Genomic DNA, 18,748 nt, shown 5'->3' on the forward strand with positions numbered 1-18,748 from the left:
AGGGAAGTGCAAGTTTGGCTGGGAGGAATGGAATGTTCCCTCTTGCCCTCCAAGAGCAGAAACAGCTGTGGAATAGCTTGAAAAGACAATTGCTCAGTGAAAAAGTAATGTATACTATTTTGATATTAAAATGTGATCTACACTAGAAACCCACCCACACTGTGCGGTGGCGTCCCGGCTCTCCACAAGTCCGTGGAGGGCTCACTTCTCCAGCCAGCCCTTCACCTGAAAGGCCTGGGGGTGTGGAGAGCGGAAATGGGCTGTGCCTCTTCTCATTGGACGGCTGTTCTGGCCCACTGAGCAAAGACTTAGACTGTTTCCAGAGGACAGCTGTGGGGAGAGAATTACTGTCAGCAAATTGAACGGGAAATCTTGTTTCTAGCTGGAAATACAACCCTTCGGCCAAGTTCCCAACAATATTTATTTTAGAACATCTTTGTTTTTTAAGGTCCTTTAATGGCTTAAACTTTTAAGACTTTTAGTTAGACAAGAGCAAGAGTAGAAACAGGCATACTTGTCTTACACATCAGAGTTGATTGCACAACCCTTTTAATGAAGGTTTATTTATGTCTTTATCAAGCCAAAAGGCTTATGGTTTTTTTTTTTTTTTTGGCCACTATAGAGAGAACATATGAAATAATAGTTTTCTATTTTCAGGCCTGGTACCACACTTGAGGTTTATGCCCTGAGATTTGGGTTTGCTTTTCCTCATCATGTCCCCATAGACAGACCTGGAGAGTAGTCAGCTGAAGGGTGCTCCCCAGCAGTGGCTGCGACAGTCCGGGGCTTCCCTCTGCTTGCTGCCAGGTGCTGGGCAGAAGGGAAGCTGTCCACACAGAATGAGGCCGAAGATCCTTCCCCACACCCAGTCTTGTAACAGAGAGCTGATCTGGACCTCGGTTTTCAAATAATTACCTTAACCGCCTTTACTCTCTGACCTCAGTTCTTGCCCAGAACTTGGTCTTGGAAACTTGGACACAAAGGAGCTCACTGCACTGTTACCAGACCCGGGCGGGGCACCGGGAGGCTAAATCAGTCAGTGAAATGCTAAAAGGGGAAGTTCCAGTGTCTTGGTCCTGATTACAAAGTGGGATAGCTGGGGGTGGGGGTGGGGGATAGAATGTCCAGGGCTCACCACAGCTACTGAGTCAGAGCTCTGGGCCATGGGTGAGGAAGGTCTCCTTGGGAGAGTCGAATAGGCAGCCAGAGTGGAGAGTTGCTACTGAGTGAGACCAAGAGTCTTGTCCGAAACTACCTTTGAGAGGCCCACTCAGCCCAGCCATGGGCACTTCCCAGGCACCTTGTCCTGTAGCTGACCCTGCTGCTCTGTTGTGGCCCTGGGTGACTCGCCATTAGCAATGAACTATCCTTGCAACTTTAGTCACACAAGGCTCACCAGGAGCAAGCATTGGAATCCAGACAGTGAACAAGTTACTTCTAGATCGTCAGCGCCCGCAAGACAAGCCCTGAGACAAAACACATGCTCCACACGAGGGGCAGATGAGCACTTCTGGAAACCAGCCATTCGCTGTGTCTCCCGAGTCCCTCCTAAAGAGCAGTGGGCTCCTAAGTTGACAACTGTAACACGTTCTTTTTCTCTGTGTGCAGCCCAGAAAAGGGAGAGAGGGAGGAGGAGAAACTGTCTTCTTTGCGAAAAAACAGGGCTTTTAAGAGTTAAATTACACAACCTTTTTATTTTTAAAGCAAGTAGATTTCCCTTCGTTGTTGCTGAGAAAGATAAATTGATCCCACATGTTGCTTCCAGACAAGCCCTCTCTGTTCCAGGGGAAGCACATGCAGCTGGTGTCTGGGTTAGTAGAGTCTCCACAAGGTAAACATGGTGTGGAAAGAGCCGAAGCAGAGGCAGAGTAGTCGTAGTTAAGAAATGTCCAGTTACTGGCACACCTTAACAACTGTTAAAAGTCTGTAAAGGGTTTGTAACTCTTTCTTGGAGGACACCACCGTGTCCCGTTTTGACTTAAAGCACACGTAAATAGGTAAGCTAAGGTTCCGTGTGTGGCTTCTGTCAGTTGTTGAGAGCGGTGCTTGGCATGAAGAGTGTTGCATGCTGAGCTTCCTGTAATCCTCACAAGGATCCTGGAGGAAGGGCGAGTACCTCTGATCCTGGCTTCTCCACTGGTGCAGCTGAGGTTCAGACTGCAGGCAAGACAGGCTGAGCTCGGAGCACTGGGGCCTGTCAGCAGCATCGCTGTCTTCCTCCACGACTGCCTTTCCTCGCTTGCTGTTTTACCCGCCCACTCTGTAAGTGAGTGGTAGATACTCCGCAGCGCTAGGCTGCTTCTTGCTCTCGTTCTGTTTTGAGTCCACCTGTCTTCTAATGGTTTAGCATATATTTAAGGGTCATGGACACCTTCGCATCAGCAGTGAGTGTACTCTGCAACAGAAAACTGCTCATTGTATCAAGAGAATAACGATCAGATTCTACTCAGTGCAGTCATCTTGTACTAATGTCTTTTAGGTGGGCCGGGCCAAGGGATCTTTAGGCAGTAGCCCACATAGTACAGTCAGCATGACTGTGAAATGCCAATCCCAACAGGTTGCCTCCTCCACACACCTCTGGAACAGTATGCCACTAATTGTAGCCACAATCAAGGGACCTGGTTTGCCAGCTCGATGACTAGTTAACTACATCTAGTAGGGGTTTGACCTACTAGTAGGTCTAGTAGGCCTGTTCAGTGTAAGCTATTTCATAGACATGAAGGTTGGCACAAAATGAGATGGCTGTTATTCTTAGCTTTGCTCCCAAACTATAGACATCTCTTAAGGTTTTATAAATCTCAGTGTTCAAACTGAGGAAGAGCTGGTGTCTTTGCCCATGAAGCAGCAGTTCTTCTAGGGATACTTATGGCATTCTTTTAATTCATCAGAAGCTTTATCTTTCAGTAACTGGAGATGCTCACAAGGTTTTGTGTGAGGTTACTTCTGAGCATCTTTGGTCAATGTGGTGATGGGATGACCAACGAAAACATATCCCTAGTTTTCTGGCCAAGTGAACTTCATAGTGTACTTAACTTGTATATGGAAGTAGGATTAGGAAAATCATACTTGAGAGAACTCGAGTTTTATCAAGACATTTATTCATTAGCTTCGGCTACCATTCTCCACGCTAATGTAAAACCTTAGAAATTGAAATTATTTCTTATAAGGATACATAAATTAATGGAAAATCATAGTTTGGTGGTGGTGGTGTGATTTGGGTTTCGGTGTTTTCTTTTGTTTTATCAAGACAGGCTTTCTCTGCGTAGCCCTGGCTATCCTGGAACACTCTATAGACTAGGCTGGCTTTGAATTTTTGAGATTTGCCTGCCTCTGCCTCCTGAATACAGGGATTAAAGGTGTGCGCCCACTGCTCCTACACAGTAGGATATTTTTAATGGGGTGGGAAATCTTACAGAACTGAGGTTTTCACCTTTGTTACCAAGGAAGGTGTAAGAAAAAAAAAAATCTTGGTCCTGATGCTTTCACCCAGCCATTTTCTGTTTGTTTGTTTGTTTGTTTCTTTCTTTCTTTCTTTCTTTCCTTTTTTTTTTTTTTTTTTTTTGCTTTAATCTTTCTTGTTTCAATAAAACTGAGGTGGAAAGCTAATCAGACTTCTAACTCTGAGGAAAATATGTCTGTAGCGTCTAGCCGGCTGGGCAAGGGCATTTGAACAGTAATGGACAGGTGAGCTGCGTTTATTGGCTTTTGTTGGTGTCCTCCTTCAGATTATGGATTTTATAAATGGAAGGTGGCCAGTCTGCAAGGGAGAGAAGCTGCTGGGATTGGCCTATCTGGGCGGTGTGGCCCAGTTTTGTTTGTGTTGTCTTAGTAATAAAGTAGCTGGAAAAACCTGCCTGGGCATTTAGATAATGAGCCTCGGGGAATGTGTTCTGCCATTAGTAACCCTCTAAACTGAGAGCCCAGTGAAGACTGGCCACTAAAGCCAGCTCTAACTGAGGTGGGCTTTGTGTAGGAACCCGGGTGGTCCCGTTTGCTGGTGTGGACATACATACTGCCTCTCCTCAGGAAGGGACGCCAGAACAACCAAATGCCTTTTTACAAAGATTAGGGAGAGGCCTCTAAATTTCAAAGTATTCCGTAAATAAAATCACAGATTATATTTTTATGTTTCTCCTTTCTCTCCAAGCAGAGTTGTTTTAGGTGCTTCTCTTGAACTGCTGCCGCAAGCACATTAAATGGTGACTTACCATGAGCCTTCTGGTAGGCCCGGGGAAAAGGGGGCCATGGGAAAGGCATTACATTTTTGCAAGTAGGTTGACAAACCTGCTTCCAGTTTTGGTTTCTGCGCACTGGCTAGTGGGCTCTAATAGTTCATATCTCAGAGGCTGAGCCTTCATGTGCAGAATTGGGGTACTGCTACACTGCCTCGGCCCTGTGGTGAGGATTTGGAGGCAGGAACTAACTCTAAGACTCAGGTTCAGTAGCCAGCGGTGCTGTGATCTGGTAGGCCTTCAGATCTCCACTTTGTAATTAGGGACCAGTCTTCATGACCCATCCCTGCTCTGTCACCCTGTGGTGCTGGCCTTCCAAGCCAGGCTCCAGGCCCTTCCATAAGTTTGATACCTCTAATTTCAGCCACTTGTGATTGCAGCAAATTATACATATACGTCATTAGGGGTTAGAGTCATAGATGACTATCAGAAAATCTATAAAATGTTTCATTGGCCTTTTGGTAGGTTTTAGAATTGGTAACAGTAAAAGACATTTAACAAATATCGTCTCCTATTATAGAGGATCACTGACTGTCCAAGATTGCTCGTTTTTGTAAACATTTGGTGTTCATGTGAACTCTTCCCAGAATTTACAGCAAAGGAGGATGACAGGTTGGAAGAGTTAGGGGTATGTCTACGTTGCGCCCCTAAAGCCTCAGGACCAGCTCTCTTTTCACCCTGAAGTTTGTGTTGATGCTTTTTTTGAATGCATTGAATTACCCATGTACTCAGAAAGAGGGACTGCCTTGCTCTCTGCAAGTGCACGTCAGGAGTGTTACCCACTTCATAAAGTATCCGGCTTCAAAGAAATAAAATTTCTGAACCGTTAGTACACATGCCATTACTCTTTTAAAAAATTGAATGTGAAAAGAGCAGGGTATGTGGTCTCCCGGGCAACACCTGCCTCGTTGGGCCCTGCAGGTGCTGCCTGTTACCGTACCCATCTTGATGCAGTTGTGGAAATGGCAGCCATGACCATAATTGCTGGTGTGCTTTGCCCAGCATGAACTGCAGTCCCTTCTTGGATAGGAATGTACATTAGAAATCGTGTGTATTTTGAGTTATTTACTTATGACAAAATCCCGTTGACTTTCTGTGTTTTAAAAACAATCTGGTAGAACACATGTATTTGTATCTTCTACATAAATACAGTTGATGGTTGCCAATTCTTTTTAAATGTGACTTCTAGAATTGTTCATATTTAATATGCAGTATTAGGCAGTGTCTTTCGTCTTTAAAAGTAAAAGCTCATCTGGCCTGCAGGTGCTATTCCAGCTGTAGGGAACACCATCAACTCTTTTTCCGGCTGCATGCACATAAGGCATTTTGCAGATTAGAATGGGCTTTCCTGGGCTCTGAACAGCCTTCACTATGGACCTGCACTTCATAAGAGGAGTAAAAGCCTGCCTGCATGGCGTAACTGGTGTCTGAAGTGCACTATCGTCTATCACGGTTACGTCATCCAGGGAGGGAGGGCTGGCTGGATGTTATCATGGCCATGATGAAGATGGCAACCTGCTGTTGTTGCAGACAGAAAAAAATGATTTGTTTGAGATCACGTGGTCGGCCAATGGCAGAGATATGGCTGGGCCTGATTATCCTTGACAACTGGGTGTATCCACTAAGCCAGAAGGAAGTTCTTCACTACATTCCCTGGGAGTACTAAACTGGCTTTTGTAATTGTCCATGAAGTGGGATTCACATTTTCCTTATGATTAGTCTGGGGTTTAGGTTTTGGAGAAGCTGTCCTTTTCGGTGCATTTTATCTAGGATGTACACTAGCAATGTGCTAGGCCCTGCTGCTGTAGCCCTGGCCACCCAGCTGACACAGCGTCTGTCAGGTTTCTCCGCTGCAGACTACTCTTCCCCTTTCATGCAGTCCCTGAGGGTGCAGAATGTCTAAATGATGTCAATTCTTCCAGATGAGAGACTTACTCTTTCGTGGTCCCTGAAAACCCGCCCCGCCCTTTCCATAGCTGCATAGTTGTACAGTGAATTGTGAAATTGTGGCAGGATGGACCCTAGAGGGGACAAGTAAAATTTCACACTCTGATAGCAGTGTTTAAGAAGGAACCGCTGGCCCTGTTCTTGTGGCGCCAAGGACTGTAAGAGAACAGAATAACCATCAAGGCGACTTGTTTCTCGGAGAGCTGGAGGTTTATTGCAAAGCATGGAGAGGGAGTGGCATGGTAATAAACTATCAGTGTGAACTATAGTAATGAGAAATAGAATTAACAGGCTGGGCATGATAGCACACACCTTTATTTCTATTACTCTGGTGGAGGCAGAGGCAGGCAGGTCTCCGAGCTCGAGGCCAGCCTGGTTTACAGAGCTAGTTATGGGACAGCCATGACTAAACGGAGAAACACCGACTCCAGAAAAGAAAGGAAAAAATATATATAATTACAGAAAGTACAACAAAACTTGGGAATTTGGAAAAGCAGTGTCAGTGAGCTCCTGTGTTTCCAGTGTCCCCGCCTTCTTAGCCTGAAGCTTCCTGTTTAACCCGGCGCTTTGTTCCAAGTCACAGAGTTGTTTGCTATTTAAAATAAAAAATAAAAATTAAAATGCTGGCCTATAAAATTGAAGCTGACCTGGCAAGATTGCTTAGTGGGTAAAACTTTTCCTGTTAAACCTGACGACCTAAATTCGGTTCTAAGTGCTCACATGGAGGAAGGAAAGAACCTGCTCCACAGGTGTCCTCTGATGTCTGCGCACATATGTGATGCCCTCCTATTCCCCCCAAAATGATGGGTTTTTTAAAGAATCTTTTTTTGGATGTCTGTTTTGGACTGAACCATCCTGGCTCACACTTTGCGTTTTGCCTTCTCTCTCTGCAGAACTCTATCCGGCACAACCTGTCACTGCACAGCCGATTCATGCGGGTTCAGAATGAGGGGACCGGCAAGAGCTCCTGGTGGATCATCAACCCTGATGGGGGGAAGAGTGGGAAGGCCCCCCGCCGACGGGCTGTCTCTATGGACAACAGCAACAAGTACACCAAGAGCCGTGGCCGAGCAGCCAAGAAGAAGGCGGCCCTGCAGGCTGCCCCAGAGTCAACAGACGACAGCCCTTCCCAGCTCTCCAAGTGGCCCGGCAGCCCCACATCCCGCAGCAGCGACGAGCTGGACGCGTGGACAGACTTCCGCTCACGAACCAATTCGAACGCCAGCACAGTTAGTGGCCGCCTGTCGCCCATCCTGGCAAGCACAGAGTTGGATGATGTCCAGGACGACGATGCTCCCCTCTCCCCCATGCTCTACAGCAACTCTGCCAGCCTGTCACCCTCTGTGAGCAAGCCGTGTACTGTGGAGCTCCCGCGGCTGACTGACATGGCAGGCACCATGAATCTGAATGACGGGCTGGCTGACAACCTCATGGATGACCTGCTCGATAACATCGCGCTCCCACCGTCCCAGCAGTCACCTCCTGGGGGGCTTATGCAGCGGAGCTCCAGCTTCCCATACACCGCCAAGAGCTCTGGCCTAGGTTCCCCCACCAGCTCCTTCAACAGCACCGTGTTCGGGCCCTCGTCTCTGAACTCCTTGCGCCAGTCACCCATGCAGACCATCCAAGAGAACAAGGCAGCCACCTTTTCTTCCATGTCACACTATGGCAACCAGACACTCCAAGACCTGCTCACTTCGGACTCACTCAGCCACAGCGATGTCATGATGACCCAGTCAGACCCCTTGATGTCTCAGGCCAGCACTGCTGTGTCTGCCCAGAACGCCCGCCGGAATGTGATGCTTCGCAATGACCCGATGATGTCCTTTGCTGCCCAGCCTACCCAGGGGAGTTTGGTCAATCAGAACTTGCTCCACCACCAGCACCAAACCCAGGGTGCTCTTGGTGGCAGCCGTGCCTTGTCAAGTTCTGTCAGCAACCTGGGCTTGAGTGACTCCAGCAGCCTCGGGTCAGCCAAACACCAGCAGCCATCTCACGTCAGCCAGTCTATGCAAACCCTCTCGGACTCTCTCTCAGGCTCCTCACTGTACTCGGCTAATGCAAACCTTCCTGTCATGGGCCATGATAAGTTCCCCAGTGACTTGGACCTGGACATGTTCAATGGGAGCTTGGAATGTGACATGGAGTCCATTATCCGTAGTGAACTCATGGACGCCGATGGGTTGGATTTTAACTTTGACTCCCTCATCTCCACACAGAGCGTTGTTGGTTTGAACGTGGGGAACTTCACTGGTGCTAAGCAGGCCTCATCTCAGAGCTGGGTGCCAGGCTGAAGGATCACTGAGGAAAGGGGAAGTGGGCAAAGCAGGTCAGTGCCCAGTGCCATGCATAAGAGCAGCAGGTGGGGGTGGCAAGGGCAGCTGTGACGTCAGCAGTCTTAACTGCAGGCTAGACAGGGCACACAGCTGTCCTCGGTTAAAGAACAACCGTACAGTCAAAGAGTTCACTCTATATCCTCTGCCTTCGGAGCTAAGGCAGGCTTCCCTCCCTCTGTGGGTGGAGGGATGAAGGGAGACATGTATGTCATAGGTCAAGGTGAAACATACCAGTTCAGGGAGTTTCTTAGAAAAACTCCGGACCAGCTTCAGCGTTTTCTTTTGCGTGCTGGTTCTTCACGCCCTAGAAAAGTCATGTTTCGCATGACTGCCAATTAACTGTAGGTGTTTGTGGACTCGGCGGCATATGGAGCTGGATCTGTTAGATTAGTCTTCACAGTGCAAGACTTCATTATTGCTCAGAATTAAATCATTTTAAAAAAGCAAATCAGGTTGAAAATACATGTTTTTATAGGGGCGTTTTATGCATCTCTGTTTCTGAACCTATACGTGATATCAGGTTCTGGATGACATAGTTGTGGATAGTGGCAACTCTTTTCATATTTCGGTTTTTTTTTTTTTCCAGGTTATTTTTATGTTGTTCGCCGTATTTGACACTCACTTAGTTCTCATCAGCATTGACTGATGTTAATTTTTAATGTTGTTAACAGAGATACAGGTTACCACAAAGTACATGCTGCAGCGTACACAGATAAGATGTCCCCATGGCTCAGACGGCTTTGTTGAGCAGGTGTCTATCGGGGCTCGCATCTGGAGCCCCGTCTCATTCATGGCAAGTGTCTTTCTCTGGTACGCAGCCCACTCACTGCATGGATGCACATGAGAGCATTCACGGTGTGTCCTTAGGTCACACCTCACAGGGAGGAGTATGGCCGTTTCCCTTACTTAAATGGCCGTGTCTTAATGCTGTTGTAATAGAAGCAACAGGCTCTGTGACTAGGAGAAAAGCGATGGACTTTGGCAGGTGGGACATATCTGCAGTCCCAGCCCTTGGGAAGCAGAGAAGGGAGGAGCGCATTTGAAGCTAGCCCAGGCTGTATCATGAGGCCATGAGGGTCCAGCCCAGTCTACATTCATGGACTTGTTGCTTAACTCCTGAAGATAGGGGCCTGCTATTCCACAGGGCTGCTGCCAGAATGGACCGCACAGAAGAGTGTGATTGTGGAACTGCTCCAGGTTGAAGTGTTGTGCTCGGTGCAGGCGGCAAGCATGCTGACTGACAAGTGAACAGGCAGGGAGCCACAGGGCTTAATCACTTTGCTCGGGTCATAGAGTTAATCCATAGTTCATAGATCCATAATAGTTCTTAGTGTTTGTAAATGGTTAAAAAAAAAAAAAAAAAAAAAAACAAAGGATCGCTAGACTGGGGGCCAGAGTGTGAATAATGGACAGACTTTCCCGGGAGCTCTTCTCCTGGATTAGGGAGGGGCATCTGGCTCTTTCTGCCAACTGGCTTGTGCCCAGTGTTAAAGGGCTCTGTATCCTCAGCTCCCTGTCTTCTTCTTCTTCTTCTTCTTTTTTTAAATTTCAATCTCAGCAAGCTACTTAGCACCTCCTTCAAATGGTACAAAAGAGAAAAGAGCTCAAATCCCCAACCCCAGTCTTGTTAACCCTCCTCCCTGGGGCAGGAATTACAAGGGTCTCCCATGGTGAGCTCACTGAAGCCCTCCCCGGGTAGCTGTCAAGGGGGACGTCTAAAGCGGCTCCGTTTTCCCAGGCACAAGCAGGCTCCTGCTAGAAACCCAGCCATCTGCTATGGTCATTTAATAGCCCCGAGCTGGTAAGAACACTGCAATGGAAGCTAAGGGGAAGGACACTGCCAGCCCGTGACCGCCAGACCTAAACTGGACTTTAGAAATGTATATATTCAGATTTTGGAAGAACAAATGGTTTGTCTTCCTTGAAGAAGAATGCGATTGTGGTTTCTGAAGACATGAAGTTTAATTTGTTCATCATTATAAGAAGGTTACTTCCTAGCTTACTAGAAAGAGTTTATAAGAAAACATGTTTTTAGTTTTTGTCTGTTTCCAGTGTAGATTTCCCTTCTAGTTGAATAGCATGCTGTGTGTGTTTATAAAAAGTTGTCTGAAAATCTGTTAAGGGAGATTTAAATATATTATGGACTTTGATTAGTGATAAATTTCTATTTTGGACACAGTACTTTTCATCATTATACCCCAATGAAACTTGAAGTTGTTATATAGCTTTTTAGAACATTTTAAGGGAGGTAGATTTGAGGGTTTGGTTTTGTTATTCTTTTTCCCTGTTAAAAATAAAGTGAGAGCTGGCAATATGGCTTAGCTGGTTAAGAGGCCTTGCCCAACAAGCTGAGAGCTGAGCTGGAGCCTCCAGTTCCACAGAAGGAGAGAACCAACTCCTGAAAGTTGTCCTCTGACTTTCACATGCCCACACCTGCACACATTATTCACTCAGTAATAAAGGCAAGGCTACCACTATGCACACACCAGTGAGCTCAGCACTGGAGAGGCTAAGGCGAGGAAGATCAAGAGTTTAAAGTCAGCATGGGATGTACATAGCGAGACCCTTTCTAAAAACAGAACAAAACAAACCGTAGAAAAAAATTGCTCAGTTCTCCTGAAAACAGTCTATCTTGAGATGTCCCTAGGACAAGAGAAGAAATACCCTAAGTGGGGGGTAAAGGGAAAGGACTTGGGGGAGTCTGCTTTTCTGGTAGAGAATTTCCATCCTGTTTTAGAAAGAATTCTGTCAATCATCAGGAGCATGGTGTGACCCCAAAAGTACTGGGGGTTGATTTTTGCTTTGTTCTTTAACTTTTAAGTTTGTTTCCACTTTCTTAAAGGTTTCTCTTGAATTTTGGAAGCAGGCCTAAAGGCAGGCTCTCAGCTTCACTTTTCCCATCAGTCATCCCAAGCCCCCTTCTTCCTGGCTTGCCTCTGCTTTGTTACTTCTCCAGGCTGGTGTGCAGTGCGCCCACACCAGGTTACGTGGCCCCCGCTGGGCCAATGGAGCAGCTCTGGCCAGGTGACATCTTACTGGAGAACCTCTGTGACAGGAATCTCTGGAGAGCTTGAGTCTCCCATGTAGCATTTGTTTTAGGGCTTGGAGAAAAGCCTTCATCTCCTGAGCACTCTGCAAAGAAACATGGTTGTGTTCTGAGTGCCGCTCCTGGGTGGGGAGAGCGGCCTCTCCCAGGTGCTTGCAGACTTGGCGTATGTGCATGAGAAGGTGGCGTGGGGGCTCTCGTCAGAGTCTGACAAGCATCTTCTCCACAAGAAACCTGCTTAAATCTCACCATTGTCTTAAAATCGACTTCCAAATTAACAAGATCTTTTGCTATTCTTCCTTTAGTATTTGGAGACCCCTGTGGGAGAATTCAGAATGTAGTTTCATATGTAAACTACTTTGTGATTAAAAAACTGGAAAACATCCACTAGGGGAAGCTAGATAGAGATGGGAGGAATTGCTCCCTTTCCTGTCGTTAGCTACACGAGTGATAAGTCTGAGGATACTGGTTTTCGGTCTGTCAATGGGAAACAGAATCGGAGCCTTTTAAATGTGTGTAACATGCGTGGCTTAAACTTGAAACCTAACCAGTCTGTAAAGCAGTCCCGCAGGGATGATGAGTGAGGGACAGAACTGGAAAGATCTGGTGGTATACATGTGTAGAATTAGAACTTAGGAATGATGTTTAGACTGCTTGCCCAAAGAGACAAATCTGTGATGCCAGTTTGACTGTTTGATTATTGTATTTCTATCATGTCTTTAAAGTTTATGTTGGGAGATAATTCTAACAAAATACAGGTAATAGTGGCTATCAATGTTACATCTTTCTTGATATTGATCACTTCCTTTGAGGGAATGTGAACAGATTGTACTGTGCTGTGTGGAGAATGAACCCTGCTGTCCCCTGTGGTTACAGCAACCCCAGCACACAGAGTTCTGCCTCTCGGTTTTCTAAAAAGCTGCTCTGTCATCCATGGTGAGACCAAACTGGCTCCTTTTTTTTTTTTTTCTTCTTGTTTTGGTTTGCTTTTTTTGTTTTGTTTTGTTTTGAGAGAGGGCTTCTCTGTGTAGCCCTTGGCTGTCCTGGAACTTGCTCTGTAGATCAGGTTGGTCTGGTAACTCTGGATCCGCCTGCTTCTCCTCCTAGAGTGCTGAAGGCTTGAGCCACCATCCGCCTCTGACTGGATCTTTTTAGTGTTGATGACAGTAAAGGAAAATTGATAAACATTTCCTAAGTTTCTTCAATATCTTGAATCAAATCTTTTTTCCTTGAGAACCAGACCCCCTACCCCGGGTGTTTGTGATCGTCAGCAGCTCTCTGGATGCCGGGGAACTTTCCTGGGCACTTAGCGAGCACTTCGCAGCCCTGCAGTGTGGCTGGCCCCATGAGGGTGGAAATGCTCAACAGCCAGGATTCAGTGAATGAAGGAGGGAGGTGACAGTGGCAGCAAGTGTTTGTCCTGTTATAGGAGTGCCTTCCCTGGGAATCTGAGCCATAGACCCATGCAGTATGACTGCCTTAGCATGCTGGAGTTTCTCCTCCATCACCCTGCAGACGATTCCATTGTTACATGTTTTCCACTTATTCTCCTGTGAGCATAAAAATAAAGGCTCTATTCTACGGGCGCTCCATGCAGATAGGTCAAAGTGCAGGCCCAGCCCAGGGGCTGGCTTTCCCTTTCCTGAGTGCTTGGTTTCTAGGCCAGTTTCTCGGATTGGACATGAGCACCCACTGTAGTGCATCGTCGTCGTCATCCCCCCCCCCCCCCCCCGGCTCCGTGGTTCTAGATTTTCTGTTTGCTTAGTGACCTTTAAGCCCATGGTGTTCGTTTGGTCATGAAGTCGCATGGTAATTGCAGTGTTTCCAAAGGACAGGCTCTACTTGCCAGTCTTGATTTGATTGAAGGTTTGTGTGCCGCCGTGTCCCCTCTTTCTCTCCTCCCTTTTCTCCTGTGCTAGTCTTCCACCCTCTTCCCTCTGGTGAAAGCAGTCCAGGCCTTGTTTTCTTTTTTCAGAGAAATATTTGTATCCCTGTGGAATGTTTGATTTAGTTCCTTAGGGAAGTTAATGCCAAGGAGACCCCAGCCAGATGCTTTTTTAGACTTCTTATGTTCAAAGTCACGATCCTTACCCTTTCTGTCGGTCCTCCAATTATAAACATGGCCCAGTGGCTCAATGGGACATCTGTTGATCATTTGTAAGTTCAGGAAATGACCAGAAAGCCATACATACCAAGTTATAAATAACCAAAAATGTGGCGATAAACCTGTTAGAAGGTGGAGCTTAAACGCTGCCTGCCGCCAAGTGCCTCAACCAAAGCACACCTTGCCAGGGGCAGCTGAGTTCCCGTCAGGCTGCCCTGTGTGGTGCAGGTGGACAGTACGGTGCCCTGAGATGAGGGCGTGAGTTCAAGACTCGCCTCCTGCTGGAATCAGCACACGTGGCCCGGCTGCCAACCTGTCTCCTGCAGACTTGGCATCAGCTCCCTTCTTTCTGCTCCCTCTTGGTTTCCCTCCTCTGCTGGTTCATGGCCACTGTCTGCGTCACCTGCAAGTCCTGGTCGAACCTCGCAGGTGGATGTATACTTTGAATTGTGCGGAAACTGGTTTGTTGTTGCTTATGTCTGACATAGGAAGAGGACTTTGGTGAACCCTGTCCTCTGTGCCTGGCACCTGGACCCTCAGGTCCACCCACCCTCAAGAAATCTCGAGCACCCCCAACCTGGATACTGCCGAAATTCACCCCACCTCACCCCAGGGTCACACCCGGTGGAGGTCAATGCGACTCTTCAGGTCATGGTTTATGTCTGTAAGCATTTCTTTGGGGCTCCTGTTCCGTCTGTAAACGGTGGATCTCTTCATTGTGACAGCAGCCTCAGACCGAGTAGCGAGACTCTTCATGTAGGGAGCTGAGGTCTTTCTATGGTGGGGTGTACAGAAACATTACATAGCTGAGAATCCATTGAATGTTAAAACATGCCTTGAATTCAACTTTACCTTAGAAGAAACAGGAATTTTAAAAGCTTCATAAAAACCCTCCTCCCCAGGAAGCATTACAAATCTTAGATTCTGTTCTTCCAGCAGTAGATTCTGCCTGCATGCCAGCGAGCCTCGCTCTTGGCCTGTCTGAAGAGGTCCCAGAAGCAGCAGAGTCAGAGGACGCTGGGGGGCAGTGGGCAGGAAGGAAAGGCCACTCCAGCTTACTCAGAAGCTTTCCAGGCTACTTGGGACATCGGGACAATTTATTCCGCTCACAGGAATTGCTGCTGCTTGAGGGCAAATACTGTGTCTAAGATGGCGCTCTTAAAATAGCAGGTGTTCCCTGGAGCTTGAGTCATTGTTAAGACTGTGGCCCGCTTTCAAGGAATTCAGTGTATTGGGAGCTGGGGGTGTGGGGAGGCTTTCTGGACACTGGATACTGAAGTGACAGATGCCAGGCAGAGCGGTGAAACGGCAAGCATCTGGGGAAGGCACAGTGCAGCCGGCTGGTGATTCACCTGGGTGGGAGGAGAGCAGGCTGGGCCAAGTGTCCCCGAGGTGACTGGCAGGTGAGTGTGTGGCCTATCTCAGCACACTGGTGGAGGGCGTGGAAGATGGTGAGCTTGATCCCACAGGTCTTTGCCAGTGAAACTTCGGGGTTTTATAGTTGAGGGTAATCAGCCACAAATCAGGAGAGGATCTTAACCGCCACCCCCAAAAAAGTGGTTCTTTTTGTCTGGTTGGTTTGGGTTTTTTTTTGATTGGTTGATTTGGGGCTTTTTGTTTGTTTGTTTGGTTGGTTGCTTCTTCGTTTTGTTTTCTGAGACAGGATCTTGTTATGTAGCCCTGGATGGCCTGGAACTTGCTTTGTAGACCAGGCTGGCTTTGAACTCACTGTAATCTGTATTCCACTCTCTCCCTAGTGTTGGGATTAAAGCCTTGTGTCACCTTGGCAAAAGTGGTTCTTTTGAAAAAATCGAATCCCAAACTTTGCATATTCTATGAGTCAGAAGACTCCAGAGCATACAGGAGAGCATGGAGTTTCTCACCTTCCTTCGAGGCGGCGACAGGCTGTTGTCTGCTGTCCTTAGCCATCAGTAATCCTTGGCGCCATTTTTGTCCTCAGCTGTGAAGTTCCAAGATTGTTCCTTCTCTTGGTCTCCCTGCATTTTGTCAGCACAGCACAAAGGCTGGCCAAGAGGGCAGACAGAGAAGTCCAGGCGTCAAAATGTCCTGAAAACAAAAGGCTCTTGAGGATGCTGTCTCCAGCCCTCCAGCCAGGCCTTGGAGGCTTTCCCTGACACCTGAGAGGCTTCAGCATGCTCCTGAGGAGACAGCAGTCCCGGCCCAGCCCTGCATGTCACAGGCTCACCCGCTTTTCTGCAAGCTGAGCTTTTCGTTTTTAAGTAGCGTGTGTAGGTTGCTGCCTGTCCACGCTACCCCGAGTGTTATCTCCTCCGTGTTTACTCACCTCGTAGGAAGAGCTCGTATTAGCCGATGGGGCCGCAGCCCGGTTCAGCCACCTGTCTGCAATAACCGGTTAAAGGAGACAAGAGTAAGAAGCAGAAAGGGGGACTTATTTTCCGTGGCCATGTTGGGCAGAGGGACCCAGGGCATGGGGAATCGTGGCCTGTGGCGGCAGGGTTCAAATAGGAAGAGGTGCTTTGCTGGGCAGCCCAGGTAACAGTGCTCCCTGCCCACCACTGGCTCACTGCCAAGTGTCCCCTGCCAGGTCATCTGGCTAGTTGTAAATTTTTCTCCTGGAGTTAAGTTCCTCCCCTGACCAACCTCAGTGACATCAGCCTTCCTCTCCTGCAGGAGCTTCCCTGGGAAGATCGTTATTTCTTGGGGACCATTCTTTAGGTAGAGCACAAACCTCTCTTTAGAACACAGTCATTCCTCCAGACGGGTTGGTTACACAGAGTTCAGGTTTCCTGCTGGAAGGCTTTGCCACCAAATAGAAACTTGCCTTCCAGTGTGATTAGAAGCTCCTTACCTGTCTGTCCCTCATAAAGTCTCCAGTGCCTACCACAGCTCCAAACCACGGTTGCCTAGGTGGGTTTTATTCAGATGGATCCTCCCCACCCCCTCTCTGGACAACACTGTGTAGCCAGCCATAGGCCCAGCGGCAGATGTGCATAGGCAAAGTGCTGATGCCACCACCTACTTTTAGACCCCCTCACCTGTTCCAACCTAGAAGGAAAAGAAAAATCAGCAAGGTTCCCTCTTCCCTGTGATACACAAGTTTACCTTTGCAGGGGACGTCTCGGATGTTTCAAAGGGGCACAGCATTTCAGTGTGGCCACAGGCATCTACAACTCTAGGCTTTGGGAGGTGGGGAAGGGAGCCTAAGTTCAAGGCCATCCTGGGCTACGAGATGTGGCTGCCTTACTTACGACTCACAAAAATGGGCTAGAGAGATGGCTCAATGGCTAAGAATGGTGACTGCTCTTCCAGAGGACCCAGGATCAATTCTCAGCACCCAGAGTATCTCACAACTGTGTGTAGCTCCAGTTTCAGGAGATCTGATGCCCTCACACAGACATACATGCACGCTAAATACCAGTGTACATAAAATAAAAATAAATCTTTTTTTTTTTTTTGACTCAGCCAGACAGTGGTAGGGCACACCCAGCCAGCACTCGGGAAGCAGAGGCAGGCAGATCTTTTTGAGTTCGAAGCCAGCCTCGACAGAGCGAGTTCCAGGACAGGCTCCAAAGTTACACAGAGAAACCATCTACAAACAAACAGACAGACAAAAAGGTTCACAAAAGTGGTTTGCCTAGGGTGGCCAGCATGGAAGGCTTGGTTGAGTGTCGCGGGTCACTGATGAGGGGAACAGGCAGGCATTTCTTTGCTTTGTGCTCCAGCAAAAGTACCGAACCTTGGAAACCCACAGCTGTTCCCTGAACTGTGAGCGCCTGCCCTGTCCATGAAAGGATCCCGTCCTTCTCTGTCCTGAGTGTTCCATCCTTGGCCCCCAGCTAAGCATGAGGGTCCCCGTGCTTCCTTCACCTTTGCTTCCAGACAGTGAGAATTCTTGCCAGGAGATGGCTGCTAGCTAGCCTTCATGGGTTTGTGGACCTGAGAGTCTGTCTCATCCAACTCTCCTTTCCCTCATGGCGTATTTGGTTATTGGGGTTTTCCTTTCCTCTCTGCCAACAAGATAAAAAGGCTGCCGGCACATGCAGGCTTGTCACCGTGGAGTCGGCTGTGAGAGGACAGTTATGCTCCGTGCCCAAATTCAAGTTGATTGGGTGGTTCTGTTTGGCGTCATTTTGGAGGCATCTCCCTTTCTTAGAACATCGTGTGGCGTGTTGGTGATGATTAGGCGAACCCTGTCTTCCCTGTGGATGCCAGGATCACTGAGGGACTACCTCTCAGCAGACACCTTAGAGTGCACCGCTTCAGGCGTTTCTGAATTGCTAACTGGCGTATTGCTTAGTAACTGCTGAGTAGTGGCTGTAAAGTTTCTCAGCTGTCTGCTTCCTTCTCCAGTCTGAGTTTGTTTTTTTTAGCTACAGGGGCATCAACACGTACACAAGCCCCAAAGCTAGCTAAATCAGCGGAAACTCCCACCAATCCAATCCAGGCATGGTTGAACCCCCAGTTAGTGGTGGTCCTGTCACTTTGCCCCCTTCCTTTTCAGTTCCTCTTTGATGGACAAGTGCCAAGCTGCAGAAGCTGTTCTGACATTCAAGTGCCCGTCTCCTTAGGATTCCTTTGTTCTCCTGCTTCCTCAAGGCCTTCCCTATTGGGATGGTTGTGTTTCTCTTCGGCATGTGTCTGGCTCTTTTGCACCGTTTTCCCTCTACCACAGAAAAGAAAAGCTAAACAGAGCCGTGGCCTCCCAGAGGGGTGTAGTGAGGGTTTTTTGTGAGCCGTGCCCTCTGTAGGAGCTGTCTCTGGCCCTCCTGGCTCAGCCCACAGACACCAAGGCAGCTTCCTGCGTAGACCTCCCCAGGAGGCCTTGCTTGAGACCCTGGAGGGAACTCCAGCACATAGTGTCACAGGTGGCACCGCCCATTCTGCAGAAAGGGGTGAGTGGTGATTAGTGCCTCTTCTTCTTAATGATGACATTCTCAGAGGATGCTGGGCCTTTGCGGAGGGAGCTGGGGGGGGGGGGTGTCTGGGGGCGATTGCTGTGACTCTGTACTGCTATGGTATGGCTCATGTCCTAGTTTCAGGGCCCATGGCCAGTCTTAACTAGATGATGACATACTGGGTGCTTAGGTACACTCTGGGTACC

At 48.1% G+C, this 18,748-nt stretch overlaps 1 protein-coding gene across 2 annotated transcripts in view; it reads left to right on the forward strand.

The window, feature by feature from the left end:
• Foxo3 (forkhead box O3) overlaps positions 1–18,748 on the forward strand; it is a 92,457-nt gene that overhangs the window by 67,380 nt on the left and 6,329 nt on the right. For both annotated transcript variants that reach the window (XM_050120493.1, XM_050120492.1), the window contains exon 3: positions 7,073–8,508. In XM_050120493.1, coding sequence (XP_049976450.1) covers positions 7,073–8,473 — 1,401 coding nt within the window. In that variant the 3' untranslated portion in view covers positions 8,474–8,508. The remainder of the gene's footprint in view (positions 1–7,072; positions 8,509–18,748) is intronic.

This window comes from Alexandromys fortis, unplaced genomic scaffold, assembly GCF_014885135.2.
Source record: "Alexandromys fortis isolate MF-2015 unplaced genomic scaffold, M_Fortis_MF-2015_v1.1 scaffold_175, whole genome shotgun sequence".
NCBI lineage: Eukaryota > Metazoa > Chordata > Mammalia > Rodentia > Cricetidae > Alexandromys > Alexandromys fortis.